This window comes from Erythrolamprus reginae, chromosome 1, assembly GCF_031021105.1.
Source record: "Erythrolamprus reginae isolate rEryReg1 chromosome 1, rEryReg1.hap1, whole genome shotgun sequence".
Classification (NCBI taxonomy): Eukaryota; Metazoa; Chordata; class Lepidosauria; order Squamata; family Dipsadidae; genus Erythrolamprus; species Erythrolamprus reginae.
Window position 1 is genome coordinate 202,402,703 of NC_091950.1, and position 20,154 is coordinate 202,422,856.

Genomic DNA, 20,154 nt, shown 5'->3' on the forward strand with positions numbered 1-20,154 from the left:
ATCACAAAATCCGGAGGTGGGAAGCCTCAGGGGAATCCCACCAGTGCGAAAATGGGCGCTTCAGCTGGCAAAAGAGGTGAATTTTGGGCTTACGCGCATTAATCACTTTTCCATTGATTCCTATGGGAAACATTGTTTCGTCTTACAAACTTTTCACCTTACAAACCTCGTCCTGGAACCAATTAAGTTTGTAATACAAGGTATCACTGTATTCTGAACCAAATGTTGTAGTAATATATTATTTAATAAAATACCAGCATAGCAGAATACTTTTTACAACCATGTATACTTTTTACAACCATGTACACTTTTTACAAACTTCAAACTTGACAGCTGTGGACTTCAACTCCCAGAATTCCTCCTCCTCCAGTAATGCTAGCTCAGGAAAGAGAGTTGAAATCCACAACTCTCCCAGGGGAGACTTGACAGCTTTAAGATTAGTGGACTTCAATTCTCAGAATTCCTTCTCTAGATGGGATAATTTTTTGGGCATTTTTTTCATAAAAATAGAGTAGACAGAGAGTCTGTGAAGCCTGCAGAGAGTTCCTGGGTGCTGGGGATTAGAAAAATGCCCCAATTTGTGTGAAAAATGGGCAAAAACCAGCTCATTTTTTTTGAAAAAACAGGGTCATTTTTGCCATCCCCAGTACCCGGGAGCTCTGTGCAGGCTTCCCAGACCCTCTGTCCACCCCGTTTTTGTGAAAATGGGCCCATTTTACATAAAAATGAAACATAGTGTGGGGCTTTGGGAAGCAAAAAAAATGGCTGTATTTGTTGTATAAGATGCACCAATATTTCCACCCTCTTTTGGGTGTGTGCGCGTCTTTTACTCCAAAAAATATGGTATTTAATGGCAAGTTTTAGTGAGAGGGGATGGACTAAATTCAATAAGGCCAACTGATAATAGTTCCATTTGTTCAGCTTTTTCAAAGGCAAAACACAGATGGGGGAATCATTTAGAAAAAAATATTCCTGGTAATGCAGATAATTGGACTGCCACAGATATATTAATTGTTCATCTAAAAAACAGCCAAAGGAAAGTTTTACAAATGATGAGTGTTCAGTGGCAAATGAAGGTATGTTGAGGAGCCTAAGACCTGTCTGTAGTACAGAATTTATTTCAAAGCCAAAAACTTAAAATCAGCAGTGTATCTTCTCGTCTTTTCAACTTAAAAAAAAAGGAAACAGGGAAAATACAAATATTCCATGAAACTTCAGTTGATCTATGGCATAGACACCTCTCATTATTTGCCCAGGTTTTCTATTTCCAGCTCATCAGCATCCCTATTGTACTGTACTAACCAAAACTGGACATAACTTTTCAGGTGCAGTTTGATCAGTACTCTATCAAAGCAGAATGATCACAAGACTGCAGCTGAGATTGCATTGACTTTTTTTGGGGGGGGGGTTGTAAAAAACTGCTATCCTATGCTCAATTTGAGATCCTTGTAGATCTTTCTCATAGTTTCTTCATTTACATGTACAATTAGCACAGGTGCCCCCCAAGGCTGCGTACTCTCACCACTTCTCTTCTCTCTATACACTAATGACTGCATCTCAAACGATCCATCTGTTAAACTACTGAAGTTTGCAGATGATACAATAGTGAGCAGACTCATTCGAGACAATGATGAATCCGCATACAGACGGGAAGTTGAACAACTATCCTTGTGGTGTGACCAGAACAATCTAGAACTGAACACACTCAAAACCGTAGAAATGGTGGTAGACTTTAAGAGAAACCCTTCCACCTCTCACAATACTAGACAACACAGTATCAACAGTAGAGACCTTCAAATTGCTAGGTTCTATCCTATCTCAAGATCTAAAATGGTCACCTAACATCAAAAACATCATCAAAAAAGCACAACAAAGAATGTTCTTTCTGCGCCAGCTCAGGAAGCTCAAACTGCTGATACAGTTCTACAGAGGAATCATTGAGTCTGTCATCTGCACCTCTATAACTGTCTGGTTTGGTGCTGCAACCCAACAGGATCGACAGAGACTTCAGAGGATAATCAGAACTGCAGAAAAAACAATTGCTGCCAACCTGCCTTCCTTTTAGGACCTGTATACTGCACGAGTCAAAAAGAGGGCGGGGAAAATATTTACTGACCCCTCGCATCCTGGACACAAATTGTTTCAACTCCTACCCTCAAAACGTCGCTACAGAGCACTGCACACCAAGACAACTAGACACAAGAACAGTTTTTTTTCCGAACGCCATCACTCTACTAAACAAATAATTCCCTCAACACTGTCAGTCTTTCTACTAAATCTACACTTCTATTCTACCAGTTTTTCTCATCATTCCTTTCACCCATTTCCTCCCATGTTGACTGTATGACTGTAACTTGTTGCTTATATCCTAAGATTTTTATTAATATTGCTTCTTCATTGCTTATTTGACCCCTATGACAATCATTAAGTGTTGTACCACATGATTCTTGACAAATGTATATTTTATTTTATGTACGCTGAGAGCATATGCACCAAGACAAATTCCTTGTGTGTCCAATCACACTTGGCCAATAAAAATTCTATTCTATTTTATTCTATTCTATAAGTGCTACTGCTGAGCCAAACACTCCGTATTTTGAGCTGTGTGGTGGTGGGGAGGACAGGTATATCCCTTTATAAAGCAAATTTGCAATTTTATATTTATCATTACTGAAGAGTATTTGATGAATTTAGGGCCAATGTTCCTCTGAACCTTGAGCGGGTCTTCCAAAGTATTAGTATATTAAGCATTGCAAATTTGATGGACATTCATTCTTTTCACTCCTCCTCTAGGTCATTATCATAAAATTACCTGAACTGGCATACTTGCTGAAGCCAATACTCTTCTTTCTTCTCTTAAACAGTTTGAAATAACCAGTGCTATATGTAGAGGGTTACTTTGATATTTTGCCTGAAAAACAAAGATAAAGTAACATAAGAAAGATCTAATCCATATCCCAATAGCAAAAGTTGGCCACATACAGAACAGCCATGGACGCATTACAGAAAATTAATGTCCATTCTTGATATGTATGTAATATATGGGATTGCATACTTGAAGTCCATCTCTTTGCATAACTATGGTCTTTTCTATCATTTCTTTATTTTCCCCTTTTGTCTGTGCTGTTTCTCTCAATCTTATATTTGGTTCACTAACAAAAGGAAGATAGACATTCAATATCTCAAGTTTTCACCATCATTATATACAATATGCTGCAATATGTTTCTTACCCACTTAGTCTTTCATAAAAAATGCTTACATGAAGCTCACAAGATATTAAAACCTTTAAGGGGATTTTACCCTTTAAGGGGATTTTACAGCTGGGGCATTTTACCAATGAACTTTAGTAATTGTTGTGTACATAACTGAAATGTTAATTCCTGGCTTTCCTTTAAATCTTTATGTGTGTTCTCCCATATCAGAATCGGACTAATAGAAAGGTCTTTAACAGACACAAAATATAGCAATAGCAATAGCACTTAGACATATATACCACATCACAGTGTTTTAAAGCAGTGATTTTCAACTTTTTTTTGAGCCGCGGCACATTTTTTACATTTACAAAATCCTGGGGCACACCACCAACCAAAATGACACTAAGATATTCTCTTCTCTTTTTCCATCCCTGTCTTCCCCCCCCCCCCCCCCTGTGTGTCTTGAACTACAGTGATCCCTCGATTAGCACGGTCTCAATTAGCGCGAAACGCTGCAACGCGGTTTTTCAAAAAATATTAATTAAAAAAATAAAATATTAAAAAATAAAAAATAAGTCCACGCTAGTTCTCTCTCTCTTTCTCTCCCTGTTGCCGGCGTGGTATATGAGAGAGAAAGAGAGAGGCAGAGGTCGGGCGCATTACCGGGAGGTGGAGGCGGCGTGGGGACGCTGGGTGCCGGGGACACCGAGGAGGGGGTGGACGTCAACTGCGGGCGGGAGGAAAGCGAATGCCACGGGGCTGGGCTCGGCTCCCCCCTCGGCTCCCCCCCTTACCAGCCCCGCCGCGGAAGGCTCCATTCTGTTCCCTGAATGGAGACCACCGGCCGCTCAATCGGGCCGGCAGGGAACAGAATGGAGCCTTCCGCGGCGGGGCTGGTAAGGGGGGGAGCCGAGGGGGGAGCCGAGCCCAGCCCCGTGGCATTCGCTTTCCTCCCGCCCGCAGCCGACTGATCGTGGGCTCCTTCGCAACCTCGGAGAGCTTCCTGGTTTTCGTGAGCTTTCATGCCCTGGAAGCTCTCCGAGGTTGCGAAGGAGCCCACGATCAGTCTCGGCTGCGGGTGGGAGGAAGGCGAATCCCCCGTGGGCTCCGTTACATCTTCCGCTGCCAGCCAGGCCATGCTGGCGGCAGCGGAACAATCACTGGCTGTCAACTTTTCTTTTTAAAACTGGGCAGGAGCTGACTTGCCTCCCCAGTGCTAAAAAGAAAAGTTGACAGCCAGCGCTGCGACTGACGGAATGCTGAGCTTCCCGTTTTCTCTCCCCCCCCCCTCGCCCCTTCGCCTCCCTGTGTTCCTAGGAGAAGTACTGGGGATTGAGGCAAGACAGACCTTCTGCTCCTCACCAGCACTTCTCCTAGGAACAAAGGGGGGCGAAGGGGCGGAGAGAGAACGGGAAGCTCAGCATTCCGTCAGCCGCAGTGCTGGCTGTCAACTTTTCTTTTTAAAACTGGGCAGGAGCTGACTTGCCTCCCCAGTGCTAAAAAGAAAAGTTGACAGCCAGCGCTGCGACTGACGGAATGCTGAGCCTCCCGTTCTCCCCCCCCCACCTCGCCCCTTCCGGTTTCGGCGTTCGGCAACGGAGTCCGGCGCTGGGGCCATGCGGGGGCCGCTCATCCAGGGGGGCGTGGACTGGCAAGCGGCAAGCGGCAAGCGATCTGGCGGGAAGACCAAGGGAAGGTTCCTTCAGCTGCCCAACACCTGATCCGCTCCGCAGCGCGGCAACGGGGAAACCCCATCTTCGGCTCCTCGCTGCTTCCGCGCTGCGGAGCAGATCAGCTGTTGGGCGGCTGAAGGAACCTTCCCTTGGTCTTCCCCGCCGCCCACACGCAAACTCCACCATCTGCGCATGTGCAGCCATGAAAAAAATGGCGCACATGCGCAGATGGTGTTTTTACTTCCGCATCCAGTATAACGCGGAAATCGGTTAGCGCGGGAGGTCTTGGAACGTAACCCCCGCGCTAACCGAGGGATCACTGTATTACCAAAAACAGGTGAGGGCTGGGGGTTTTTTCTCTCTTATTCTTTGGGTGCTTTTTATCATATGCTTTAGATCAAGAGTCACTTCTCTCTCTCTCTTATTTCTCTCTCTTTCCTCTCATTCTCTGCCTCAATCATTTTCTTTTTTCCTCCCTTTTTCTCATTTCTCTCTCTCTCGCTCCCTTCCTCTCCTTTTTTCTCTCTCTTTCTCTCGTTTTCTTTCTCTCTTACTCTTGCTTTCTCTCTCTCACTCTCTCTCTTGCTTTCTTTCTTTCTCTCTCTTGCTTTCTCTCTCTATCTCTCTTGCTTTCTTTCTCCATCTCTCTTGCTTTCATTGCGAGACTGGAACCTGAGCTTCCTTCTTCGTGGCACACCTGACCATGTCCCACGGCACACTAGTGTGCCGTGGCACACTGGTTGAAAAACACTGCTTTAAAGCACCCTCTAAACGATTTACATATTGACCCCAAGAATCTGGAATTTGGAAGGATGGAAGGCTGAGTCAATCTTGAGCCTGGTGAGATTCAAACTGCCAAATTGCAGGCAGCTGGCAGGCAGCAGAAGTAGCCTGCAGTACTGCATTCTAACTGCTGTGCCACCATGGCTCTTGATACCTTAATATAAGAACATAGATGGTGCCCTGTTGGATTGGACCCTTGATCCATCTAATTAAATTTGTTTGTTCTCATAGTGGCCAAACAATCATATAAGGAAGCCCTCTATTCCCCCAATAGATGACCTCCAATGGCAGTCCAGCTTCAATGGTATGTAGTAAAGAGGTTCCTAGGGAGGAAGTTGCTTTCCAAAGTAGCAAATCAGTCCAGATATTAAATGTGAGAGAATGAAGAAGCTCCTTTTTAATAATTTATATACTGTAGATGGGACAGTATATCAGATCTGTCAAGCAAATTTTTATATATAAGTGTTAAACAATAAATAACTAATCTTGGAAGATTAACCATGTATCATTCTTGGTTTTGAGCTTGACGCCTGCTGCCATCAAGGCCAACAGTTATTGATCCTCAGCAGAACAGAATGAATTATCCTCATGTATTTAAGATTAAGGTTTATGGCTTTTAGTTTAGTTACATTTCTAACTTGTGGAGAAGAAGTATACTGCTGAAAAAGATTCAGGCACATAAAAAAATGATTTTGCACATCATGGTAAATATACTCATAACTGAACGTATAATTTGAGTAAAAACCTTATCTCTGCAATCTTTTGTCTGTTACAAAGCCCTACTGCTGTTCCCAAATTTTGCTCATTGTCCTTTTTGATCAGAATTCTAACAAATACTTCAGTTAATGAACGAATCCCTCCAGTAATGTTCTGTGCTTGTTTTTGCAATCTTTCTGAAATCTTCTGCAATCTTTAAAAGTCTTTTTCCAATTGTCAGGCAAAGTTAATTATCACACACATTTTTTTAAAAAGTTTCCTTTCTACTCCATAAACAAAGCACATCCATTTTGCTACATTTCTGTGGCTACATTACAAATCACCCTTTTTTCAATATTCTATTATCATCATCATTTATTACTTCCTTTTTATCAGGTTTGACTTGGTCATTCACGCTCATGGCATAGCATTCATTCTAATTTCGCACTGCAACACACCACATTATAGTGTTTATATAATGGATATGTACAGTACTCTATTAATAACAAAGACTGCATAGTTTGTTTCATATCGTTTGATTTCAAAATATAAATCTCCTTATTTTGAAACTGAAACACACAGGTTGCCTTATTATTAAATATTGCTTTGCCCCCATAGCATTCAGTAGATGCTATGATTATGTCACACACATAATATTATTGTATAATGCAAATCAATAAACAGTAATTTGAATAATTTGCATTACAATGAATTAATCTCACTTTCTCCCTCATACCTCTCAAACTTCCCCAAAACACAATTATTCTATTATAGTTTTTCTACATGTCTGTCTTGGTATCTTTGTATATTTGTATATCTTGGTATATTCTGGATTGGCTTTTTTTTAAAATCTGATTTCTTTTTCTACCCATGTTTCATTATAAACTTCATGCTGAAAAAGAATAGTTTATAATTCACTGTGCTGTTTGATCAAATGTTTTAAATCACTGCATCCAATAACTTCGGTGCACTGGTTGGCATAAATATCCTTACACAAAACCTTATATAGCAGAACTGACACAATAGTTGGTGCAGAAGGTTTCTTTGCGATTCTTTCTTAAACTCACCTGAAAAGTTTTCCTGACTTTCTTTAGGTTATGTATCAAAAGGAGATTCTTCTCCTGAGAAACACGCTCTAAATGCTCGTCCAGTTTTATGAATAAGTTATGCAAGAGCACAGCTGCTGTAGACTCATTGCTATATGCAGATTCCCTTTGCAGCAGGAAATAGATAAGAACAAAGTACATATATCAAAAATAGAACTGTTTTCAAAATCATTTGTTCGAGAGAAATATTAGGCTCTAAATGAGAGGCCTACAAATTGGTTATACAGATTCTGTTTTTATCTCAAGAAAATATTCAGTATATAATGTAACATATTCAGAATGTTATTATAATATATCAATAACATTATAATACAATAAAATGATATAAGTAAATATAGGATTGAAAGAACTAATAAATCTGTTTAGTTTTTAAAAAGCTCTCTCTTCAGCTTCAAAACAGCACACACGTATTTAAAGATGTAATATTTACATATTTGTACATATATGCAGTATATAAGTAAGCACCTTTTATTTTTTCAATTAAATGTTATTGTATGTAGTCCTAAAATTAAAATGCAAAATTGATAAACTGCTTATCTGATTATAATTGTAAGAATATTATCAATATGCTGTCTTCTGTCTGTGTAGGAGTGAAGAAAGGACAGATAATTAATTTCAAATTAATCATTGAAATTAATTAACAATAGCTGATAAGCATTATCTAGTGTTTTGAATTTATTACTTGTTATATTTATTGAATGGTTCTTGGTTAAATGCTGTTAAACATGTACAGACAGAGATTGTGATGCAAAACAATATTTTATTTTTATTTGATAATAAAATAACCATATTCTCAAAAAGAAGAGTCCCCCCGCCCTGCCCAGGACCCCTGCTTGAAGGGGGTTGGGGGGTTGGACTAGATGATCTACAAGGTCCCTTGCAACTGAAATAGTAATCAAATCTATACAACACTGTTTCTCAAACATGGCAGCTTGAAGATGTGTGGACTTCAACTTCCAGAATTCCCAACCAACAAGTTGTGGAATACTGACTAAGGTATTCTGGGAGTTGAAGTCGATGTATCTTCAAGTTGCCAAAGTTAAGAAACACTGGTGTACAACAGTAAATATAATGCAATCTATATCTGCTTATTCAACAATCCCCTAATACTCAAGGCAGAAGAGAAAGAAAAATTGTCTGAACTTACCAGTCCTGGATTTCGATCCACTGTGCTAAAAGATGTCTAATTTCCATGGGAAAGATGTCATCATAAATCTGGTCTATTTGCTCTAAAAAACAGGGTTCCAACTGCTGCACTTGATTCCACTGAGACATGCTAAAAAGAAATAGGCTTGTTTCTTGAGACACAAAAAATGAGATCTTTCTAATATGTTGGATTACAATTTCCAAGAGGACTTAAAAGCCATTCTCCTTTTCCAAACAAATGAAACTTATTGGTTACAGATGAATTATTCATTCATTCATTCATTCATTCATTCATTCATTCATTCATTCATTCATTAGATTTGTATGCCGCCCCTTTCCCAAGACTCGGAGCAGCTCACAACAAGAATACAAATACAGTGATACCTCATCTTACGAACTTAATTGGTTTCGGGACGAGGTTCGTAAGGTGAAAAGTTCGTAAGATGAAACAATGTTTCCCATAGGAATCAGTGGAAAAGCCAATAATGCGTGCAAGCGGAAAACTCACCCCTTTTGCCTCATTACTGCCGGTATTCAGATCGTTCGGGGTGGGGAGAGGAGGGGGGAGATGGGGGGGGGGAGAGACATTGCAGGCTGCCCGGAGGGAGCCTCATGGGTGGATTGGGTAGACAGTTACTGTCTGGCTGCAATGACTCGAAGGGAAGGGAGGGAAAAGGTTGGAGAAGCCCTTGCCGGATTCGCGCTGCGGCGCTTTTACATTGATCCCTTTCTCTGGCCACTTAGCTCCTCTGCCGAAAGAAAAGCGTGGAGGCTGCCTCCTTCCTCCTCCCGTATTCCGCCTCCCTCCCAACCTCCAGGCCGCATTCGCCTTCCTCCGCCACCACCAGCATCTAGCTCCTCCCCCTCTTCTCGCTTCTCTACAAAATGACAGACGGGCGGCGGCCTGGAGGCTGGGAGGGAGGCGGAATACGGGAGGAGGAGGGAGGCTGCCTCCATGCTTTTCTTTCGGCGGGGGAGCTAAGTGGCCAGAGAAAGGGATCAATGTAAAAGCGCCGCTGGGCTGGGAACGTCTTTGGCCAATTAGCTCCTCTGAAAGAAAAGCGTGGAGGCTGCCTCCCTCCTCCTCCCGTATTCCGCCTTCCTCCCAGCCTCCGGGGCGCATTTGCCTTCCTCCCACCCACAGCCGACTGATCATGGGCTCCTTCCCGAGCTCGGAGAGCTTCCTGGGCCTGAAAGCTCTCCCCCCCCCAGCCAAAACCCCAAATGTTTCTGCTGTAGCAGCTGCTGCAAGAGGATTCGCCTCCCCTCGCCCGTGGCCGGCAGAAGAGCGTTCTTGCCCGATGGGAAGCAAAGCACTGGGCAAAGCACTCTTCACCTCCCGCCGGGCAAGAGCACTCTTCTGCCGGCCACGGGCGAGGGGAGGGGAAGCCTCTTGCAGCAGCTGCTACAGTGGAGACATTTGGGGTTTTGGCTGGGGGGGGGAAAGGCAGGAGGTCCGGCGCTTCACCTGCCCTCCCAGCCAAAAGGCAAAGCCGCGCAGCTCCCCAGCCACCGAAGGAGGCTTAACCCCGCCCCTATGTCCCACCCATCGCCCGTATCCAGCAGAACTGCCTCCTGCCTGCCCCCGCTCTTCTGCCGGCCAGAAAGTGCAATGCATGATGCCTCAGGGCATTTCTGACAGATGACCTTATTTGAAAACCTCTTAACAGGGGAGAGAACTCACCAGTTCTCCCTTAAGCATGAAAGTCAGATAGGCCATTCTCCCTCAACACAACTCATGCCACAGGATTGTCATTGTGGGCAAAAATAGCTATGCACACTGTCTGGGTGTGACAAAAAACAAAGGCAAATAAGTTGGTTAGGGAATAAAACCCTAACAAATAAATAAATCATGTCACACGTTTATTCATGATGGGCAGCCATGTATGCTTTCTAAATGAATGGATTTCCATTACAGTATATGCCTCTCCCTGTCTGTCAGCTGCTCTTGGGATTTTTTTTCTCACAAAAATTTCCATATGTAAATACAGTCTGATTGAACATATGACAAGCATACAATAGGATTTGGGTTTACAGTGGAAGGAGGGAGATGGGGCATTCAATGAAATTTGGTGATACAGTGACCTGGCAGTGAAAAAGTGGTTCTCTCCCCACTTTTCTCCTGCCACAATGAACTCTGGGTGTCAGATCATTCTGGTACCCACTGGTCAACTTAGGAACAGGAGAAGCAGTAAAAAAGCTAGCAGGTATCAGGATGATCTGACATCTAGGGATCACCAGATTGTGGCACTGTCTACATGATCAGTGAAGTATATCAGATTTTATGCTTAGGAAAACTACCATGATTTGTTCCCTGCTTCAAGATAAAATCACTACATTAACATTGGAACACTTGGAGAGATCATAACTCTCAACACACCAGCAACCAGATCACTTTCAGACTATCTCCATGGTCAAAACTGTGTTTGGAAAAGAGAGAAAATGCTACTTTAACACTGGAACAGCAAAGAGTGGCTTTAAGCTTTCTCTGGTATTGGCTGGTGATGACATGAATGCAACATCATAAGGACATCAACAAATTTAACTGGGCAATCAGGAACTAAATGTATACCTCCTAATATTGTTCTAATAGTAGCATCCAAGTCAAAATAGAAATGCATATTTCAGAAACTGGTCATAACAAGATGGTAAGTACAGACCTGTACTGCTTCCTTGCTTGGAATAATCCCTGTGGTGAACAAACAAAATTTTTACCACTTTACTGAACAGATGCTAATATGTAGAATGCCTTTCTAATGACTTTTGGAAATGTCTATGTCTTCTGTGCCAGTTGTTCTACTTAAAACTTAATTAAATTTAGGAAGTAAGATGGCTAGAGTCAAAGAGTTGAAAAGTTGATTATATTCACCCCAACTTTTCAACTCTTTGACTCTATGTTTATGTTTATGTTTATTTAGATTTGTATGCCGCCCCTCTCCGCAGACTCGGGGCGGCTCACAACAGAATAACAGAAAACAATTTCAGCAAATCTAAATTCCTACTAAAAACATTTTAAAAACCCCATTTTCTAAGCACACATACATACACACATACCATTCATAAATTGTATATGCCCGGGGGAGATGTCTCAGTTCCCCCATGCCTGACGACACAGGTGGGTCTTAAGGAGTTTACGAAAGGCAAGGAGAGTAGGGGCAGTTCTAATCTCCGGGGGGAGTTGGTTCCAGAGGGTCGGGGCCACCACAGAGAAGGCTCTTCCCCTGGGGCCCGCCAACCGACATTGTTTAGTTGACGGGACCCGGAGAAGGCCCACTCTGTGGGACCTAATCGGTCGCTGGGATTCGTGCGGCAGCAGGCGGTCTCGGAGATATTCTGGTCCAGTGCCATGAAGGGCTTTAAAGGTCGTAACCAACACTTTGAATTGTGACCGGAAGTTGATCGGCAACCAATGCAGACTGCGGAGTGTTGGTGAAACATGGGCATACCTAGGTAGGCCCATGACTGCTCTCGCAGCTGCATTCTGCACGATCTGAAGTTTCCGAACACTTTTCAAAGGTAGCCCCATGTACAGAGCATTACAGTAGTCGAACCTCGAGGTGATGAAGGCATGAGTGACTGTGAGCAATGAGTCCCGGTCCAAATAGGGCCGCAACTGGTGCACCAGGCGAACCTGGGCAAATGCCCCCCTCGCCACAGCTGAGAGATGTTTCTCTAATGTGAGCTGTGGATAGAGGAGGACGCCCAAGTTGCGGACCCTCTCTGAGGGGGTCAAAAGTTCCCCCCCCAGGGTAATGGAAGGACAGATGGAATTGTCCTTGGGAGGCAAAACCCACAGCCACTCCATCTTACTTCCTAAATTTGATTAAATTTTAAGTAGAACAACTGGCACAGAAGACATAGACATTTCCAAAAGTCATTAGAAAGGTATTTTGGATTTGGATCCCAGAGTAGCCCATCCGAAAACACCACGAAGTCTTTCAGATTAAAAAAAAAAAGTATCAACAGGTAATATAGAGTTATTCGTAATTTTATTTCTTAATAGTTTTTCTTCTGGATGAAGAAATGGCAGTCTGAATATAGTTTTATAAAAAGTACAGCCAACGACTCCAATGAAAATTGAAAACAGTCTGAAAATTTGTAAGACTTGGGATAATTCTTCAATCAATGCAGCAAGATTTTGGGGCAGAGCACATAGCTGCAAGGGATAGAAATGTTCACAAAATTCCTATTAAATGCATATTTATATTTGACATTCTGCAGTTTACTTTTGGTCTGTTAATTTAGGTAACTTGATTCTTATTGATCACAGTATTAGAGAGGACAACATAATCCACTACAACATTTGATGAACTCTGAGTTTGTTTCTTTAGGCTGACCGAATCATTGTGAAAATTATATGAATTAACATGGTAGGGTTGCAGTAATTAATTGTGATTACAAGTTAACTGTAGCATTATAAATTTAATTGTGATTACAAATCTCATGGACCAGTAAGTAGTTTAAAACCTAAAAAGAAAAAGTTGCTTTACGTTTAAAGTACGGTACTTACAGAAACTCTAGATGAGTCTGTATCATCTCTGACTGACACACGCAAGCAAGCAAACATACATACATACACACAACACACAGACACACAAGCTACAAAAAATAATATTGAACCTGGAAAAGAACTACAATGGTGTTTTATCTATTAAAAATATATACAAAGAGTAAGTCTGAATCTGATCGAACACTTGTAAGAGCTTTTATTAAGACTTACAAAGTGGCACTCAAGGCGGCAAGATGCGCGTATCATGCCGCCCTGATTGCATCAGCGGAATCCCGCCCGGCCGCTCTGTTTAGGGTGACCCGCTCCCTTCTTAATCAGAGGGGAGTTGGGGAGCCCTTGCAGAGCAGTGCCGAGGACTTTAACACGTTTTTCGCTGATAAAATCGCTCAGACCCGGGCGGACCTCGACTCCAATTGGAAAACAGAGTCGGCTGACAACGAGTCAGTCGAGGTGACTGGGGCCCGTACTTGTCCACCTGTCTGGGAAGAGTTTGATCTGGTGACACCTGATGAAGTGGACAAGGCCATTGGAGCTGTGAGTTCTGCCACCTGTTTACTGGACCCATGTCCCTCCTGGCTGGTTTCTGTCAGCAGGGAGGTGACACGGAGCTGGGTCCAGGAGATTGTCAACGCTTCCTTGGGGAGGGGATCCTTTCCATCATCCTATAAAGAGGCGCTCGTGCGCCCCCTCCTCAAGAAGCCTTCCCTGGACCCAGCCGTACTTAATAACTACTGTCCAGTCTCCAACCTTCCCTTTATGGGGAAGGTTGTCGAGAAGGTGGTGGCTCTCCAGTTCCAGCGATCCTTGGAAGAAGCCGATTATCTAGGTCCCCAGCAGTTGGTTTCAGGCCCGGTTACAGCACGGAAACTGCTTTGGTCACGTTGATGGATGATCTCTGGCGGGCCTGGGACAGGGGTTTATCCTCTGTCCTGGTGCTTCTTGACCTCTCAGCGGCTTTCAATAACATCGACCATGGTATCCTTCTGCACCGGCTGGAGGGGTTGGGGTGGGAGGCACTGTTCTTCAGTGGTTCTTCTCCTACCTCTCCGGTCAGTCACAGTCGGTGTTAGTGGGGGATGAGAGGTCGACTCCAAGGTCTCTCCCTTGTGGGGTGCCTCAGGGTCGGTCCTCTCCCCCCTGCTATTTAATATCTACATGAAACCGCTGGGTGAGATCATCCAAGGGCATGGGGTGAGGTATCATCAGTACGCTGATGATACCCAGCTTTACATCTCCACCCCATGTCCAGTCAACGAAGCAGTGGAAGTGATGTGCCGGTGTCTGGAGGCTGTTGGGGCCTGGATGGGTGTCAACAGACTCAAACTCAACCCGGATAAGACGGAGTGGCTGTGGGTTTTGCCTCCCAAGGACAATCCCATCTGTCCTTCCATTACCCTGGGGGGGGGGAATTATTGATCCCCTCGGAGAGGGTCCGCAACTTGGGCGTCCTCCTCGATCCACAGCTCACATTAGAGAATCATCTTTCAGCTGTGGCGAGGGGGGCGTTTGCCCAGGTTCGCCTGGTGCACCAGTTGCGGCCCTATCTGGACCGGGACTCACTACTCACAGTCACTCATGCCCTCATCACCTCGAGGTTCGACTACTGTAATGCTCTCTACATGGGGCTACCTTTGAAAAGTGTTCGGAAACTTCAGATCGTGCAGAATGCAGCTGCGAGAACAGTCATGGGCCTACCTAGGTATGCCCATGTTTCACCAACACTCCGCAGTCTGCATTGGTTGCCAATCAACTTCCGGTCACAATTCAAAGTGTTGGTTATGACCTTTAAAGCCCTTCATGGCACTGGACCAGAATATCTCCGAGACCGCCTGCTGCCGCACGAATCCCAGCGACCAATTAGGTCCCACAGAGTGGGCCTTCTCCGGGTCCCGTCAACTAAACAATGTCGGTTGGCAGGCCCCAGGGGAAGAGCCTTCTCTGTGGCGGCCCCAGCCCTCTGGAACCAACTCCCCCCGGAGATTAGAACTGCCCCTACTCTCCTTGCCTTGCGTAAGCTCCTTAAGACCCACCTGTGTCGTCAGGCATGGGGGAACTGAGACATCTCCCCCGGGCATATACAATTTATGAATGGTATGTGTGTGTGTGTATGTGTGTTTAGAAAATGGGGTCTTTTAAATGTTTTTAGTAGAATTTAGATTTGTTGTAAACTGTTTTTTTTCACTTTGTTGTGAGCCGCCCCGAGTCTGCGGAGAGGGGCGGCATACAAATCTAAATAAACATAAACAAACATAAACATAAACTTGCCAACCAGTAAAAATGCAATTAATAATATATTTACTCTCTATGGCCCATTAAAAACTACATATATTACTATGATATAAAATAACAAAATATTTGTGCGCCCAATGCAAAAATAAATTTATTTATTTTATTTATTTATTAAATTTGTATGCCGCCCCTCTCCAGAGACTACTATACAGAAGCAAACTTTACAAAAGTCAGTGGGATTTAATCCCAAAGGAACACACAGAGCATTAAGAGTCTTATTTTTGTTTATTATATACCCTGTTTTCCCCAAAATAAACAGCTCCTGATAATAAGCCCAATCAGGCTTTTGAGTGCATGGCAATAAGGCCAAGCGCTTATTTCAGAGTTCAAAAAAAATATAAGACAGGATCTTATTTTTGGGAAAACATGGTAGTTGATAGTTTGTTTTATTCTGCACAGTACAATCGTATTGAAAGGAGAAGCTTAATAATTTCAATTATGGCTTAATCTATAGTGAACTAAGCCATCCACAAAATCATTTGTGATAATTCTGTGAAGATGTGAAACTCTATTAAACTATGCACTCAAATGGTTTTTGCCTAGGAGATAATCTTGCAAGTTTACTTTTAAAAGAACGATGACTCCTTCATTCATTCAAAACATGACATCTCGTGAAAGAAAGTAGCACAGTTCAACAATCTTTGACCACATTAACAAAAGCATTGCATTAAACTCAGTACTTATGTGTGTGTGTGTGTGTGTGTGTGTATGTATGCCTTCTAGTCATTTTTTAAAAATTCCAAATCATATTTTGATTCTTGATGCCTGCCTGGATTAATCCCTACAGTTCTTTAGGCAAGATCTGGAGAAAAGGCTTGTCATTGCCTCCTTCTATGGGTGAGAGAGAGGAACTGAACCAAGTTCATAGCTGGTTTCGCACTGAAGGAAGGCTAGAACTCATCATATCCTGGTTGGTACTTTAACCATTACACCAATCTGGCTCTCACTCTCACTGCATCAAAATCATTACTGTGCAGCAATTTTGTGTACTCTACACTAGTTATACCACACTTAAAATATTGCTTCCAGCACTGGGTCCACAGATTAAAAAGAATTTAAGGAAATGGGGGTGGATTCAAATGAGACACACCAAGAAGTAAGAGGCTTGAAAACAAAGTTCTATGCAGCACAGAGAGCTACAGGTTTAGATTGTAAACAGAAAAAAAATGAGAGTACAGTGTTCCCTCGATTTTCGCGGGTTCGAACTTTGCGAAAAGTCTATACCACGGTTTTTCAAAAATATTAATTAAAAAATACCTTGCGGTTTTTTCCCCTATACCACGGTTTTTCCCGCCCAATGACGTCATATGTCATCGCCAAACTTTCATCCGACTTTAATAAATATTTTTTAAAATAAACTTTAATAAATAAACATGGTGAATAATGATCTAAATGGTTGCTAAGGGAATGGGAAATTGCACTTTAGGGGTTTAAAGTGTTAAGGGAAGGCTTGTGATACTGTTCAAAGCCAAAAATAGTGTATTTACTTCCGCATCTCTACTTCGCGGAAATTCAACTTTCGCGGGCAGTCTCGGAACGCATCCGCCGCGAAAATCGAGGGAACACTGTAGTTTAAATCAGTGATTTTCAACCTTTTTTGAGCCGCGGCACATTTTTTACATTTACAAAACCCTGGGGCACATTGAACGGGGGGGGGGGGTAAAAAAAGTTTGGACAAAGAATTCTCTCTCTCTCTCTTCCTCCCTTTCGCTATATTTCTCTCTCCCTCTTTCTCTCCCTTCCTCTTTCTTTCTCTCTCTCCATCCCTCTTTCTTTCTCTTCCTTCCTTCCTCTCTTTTTTGCTCTCTTTCTCTCTCTCTCTCCCTACCTCCCTCTATGTCTTTCTCTCTCTCTCCTTCCCTCCCTCTCTTTCTCTCTCTCTCTTGCTTTCTTTCTCTCTCTTTCTCTCTCTCTTGCTTGCTTTCTCTTGTTCTCTTTCTCTCTCTTGCCTTCTTTCTCTCTCTCTTGTTCTCTTTCTCTCTCTTGCTTTCTTTCTCTTTCTCTCTGAGCTTCGCGGCACACCTGAACATGTCTCACGGCACACTAGTGTGCCACGGCACGCTGGTTGAAAAACATTGGTTTAAATGACTATTATTCCTCTGAAGAGCAGAGTGGACCTGTTCTCTTTTGTAAGCAGGACAGAGTCCAATGAGTTGGAATTAAATGAAATCATTACAGTATTTCATTTTTTCATTCAACATTAATTAAATTATTCAATATTAATTAAATGAAATAAATAAAAAGTAAGTCTTAAGATTAAAAGAAACTTCTTCATAGGAAGAGCTGATCAGCAATGGATCCAGAATAGTAGTGCTACCCTCTTACTGAAAGTCTATGGAGATTCTCAATTATCTAGGTCATAGTTGTCTCTAAGGTGTTTTTTCAAGAAGCAACTGGATTTTTCTTTGAAGTCTTTCCACTTCTCATCCAAGAAGTTTCTGAAGATGAGCTTTTTAGCGGAGCTGAAGAAGCTACTTGGATGAGACGCGAAACCTCTTCAAAGAAAAAACAGAAAGTCCAGTTGCCTCTTGAAAAAGCACCTTTGGGACCTCTTAATGAAAGTTTTAGAAAAAAAAGGATTACAGTAGATTAGCACCTGGGGGATGATTTAATGAATTCCTGCATTCAGCTAAAGATAACCCATAAGAATCCTTACAATTCAGGCCCACTGCCATTCTACCCTCTAATGCCCTGGTTCCCAACATGGGGCCCATGCCCCACAGGGGAGCAATTTCATTTTTAATGGGGGCAACTGGAACCTTGTTTAAGCCCTACATGGCATAGAATCAGACTATCTCCGTGACCGCCTTCTGCCGCACGAATCCCAGCGACTGTTGAGGTCCCCCGGAGTTGGTCTCCTTAGGGTCCCATTGACCAAACAATGTTGGCTGGTGGAACCTAGGGGAAGAACCTTGTCTGTGGGGGCCCCAGCTCTCTGGAATCAGCGCCCCCTGGAGATTCGCACTGCCCCCACCCTCCTTGCCTTCCGAAAGAGTCTAAAAACACATCTTTGCCGTCAGGCCTGGGGACATTAGACCTTCCCCTGTCCAACAAAATGTTGTTAGCATGATTACTGTATGAATGTGAACGAATGTTTTAAATTAGGAATCTAAGAATTGTTTTAGTATATTAATTGGACAAAGTATTGTTATGTATTTTGGTATATGTTGTGAGCCTCCCTGAGACTACGAAGGCGGGCAGCATACAAGTCCAAACAAACAAACACATAAATAAATGAATGAATGAATGCATAAATAAATAAATAAATCTAGTTAATGGCCTTTTAGGCTTTCTCCATGTGAATAGTTTACTTTTTGAATAATAAGAATTATATGCAATGGGGGGGGGGCTCAGGATTTTAGATTTTGGCACTGTCAAAAAAGGTTGGGAACCACTGGTCTGGAGCCACAGTGTTCTTTCTTTTCTTCTTTGTGTCTATGAGAATTTACCATAAGTGAATTTTTTTCATGCCATTAAAATAATGAGTGTTCTTACGAAAACAAGCCAATTTGCATCCTGTGTGCTTAGATTCTCCTATAGATTTCTTCACAGTATTATTTATATTATCAGTGAGTAAGAAAATATAAAGGCAAAATAAATCTAATTATTTTCCACACTAGCCTAATCTGCCTTGATATGTCAAAGCAGACACCCCACTCAAGTGAACCTCAGGATTTTAGAGATGCATAGGTGGGGCATGGGCAAAATAAGGTTGGGAACCACTGCTCTAATGGTAGCTAACTAGATCTGGCATCTCTCATGGGCTAAGCTAACTGTAGATGATGGGAGATTTTAAAAATAGCGAAAAGTCCCATGAACTCTTATGGAGTTAATTCCCAAGACGCAACCCAAACTTAACTAGAAAAGAAACGCGGTCTAATTATTTCTGAATAATTGCGTCTAGGGCTGGTTTTATGGTGGAAAAGTGGGGGAATAAAAACGGTCCACGGCAGAAGAAGAAACTATCTCGCGGAATATTAAAGCCCAGCCTCTGCACAAGGCTGCTTTTACCGCGTGGGTTTTGTAGTGCTCCGACAAAGGGGGGGAAAACGGACCAAGGCTTGCGCCGATTCCTTCCAGACGTGTGCTTGGTTTGGCTCCAATCCCGAGATGTCGCCTCTGCTAACGCCAGATCTCCCTCCCAAACACACACACGCCCGCTTTACCTGGGAATTCTCTCCGCTGAACCGACAGCGCCAGGATGCGCGCTCCCCAAGGGGTGGTAGAAAGCCTCCGGTCCTCGCCGCTCCCGGCCCCTTTGCGGCTCCCAGGTGCGAAGCGACGCCACCCGCAGAAGCTTCTGTCCTGCTTTGAAGGTGGGCGCGCGCTCTCGATTCGGGGAACTTTCTTGCGGGCAACGTCACCCGGGAAGGAAGCGGGAGGGAGGGGGCGGAAGAGAGAGCGCGAGGAGGGAGAAAAGAGGGGAGTTCCCCCCTCCCCTTCCTCGGGCCTTGGGCTAAGTAAACCTTGCAGCGCTGACTTCCTCTGGGGTTTCTGGGTCTCCTCCCCCCCCCCCCTGCCTCGCTTTCTTCGCGCGCCCGCACGCACGCTCGGCGCCCTGGTTTCTTCGAGGCCGCAGGGCGCTGGTAGATTTTGACCTAAACTGACTTAGGAGCCGTTCCAAGGTTGCGTCTCCCTTCCCTAAATTACATCGTCGTGAGATTGCTGAGAGAGGTGCGAAGTGCTACTCTGAGTTCAAGTCTGCTGTGAAAATTGTAGCTCACCGCAGTCCCCCCCCCGCCCCCCCCCCCCCGCA

The 20,154-nt window shown here is 43.5% G+C and overlaps 1 protein-coding gene across 1 annotated transcript in view; it reads right to left on the reverse strand.

Moving 5' to 3' along the window:
• The window catches only part of STAT4 (signal transducer and activator of transcription 4), a 56,014-nt gene extending 36,103 nt beyond the window's left edge, over positions 1-19,911 (reverse strand). The window contains exons 1-4 of the mRNA XM_070755943.1: positions 19,565-19,911; positions 8,601-8,729; positions 7,415-7,559; positions 2,813-2,911 (exon numbers count right to left, since the gene is read on the reverse strand). Of these exons, the coding sequence (XP_070612044.1) occupies positions 2,813-2,911; positions 7,415-7,559; positions 8,601-8,728 (372 nt within the window). The 5' untranslated portion in view covers position 8,729; positions 19,565-19,911. The remainder of the gene's footprint in view (positions 1-2,812; positions 2,912-7,414; positions 7,560-8,600; positions 8,730-19,564) is intronic.
• Positions 19,912-20,154: the final 243 nt, after the last annotated feature.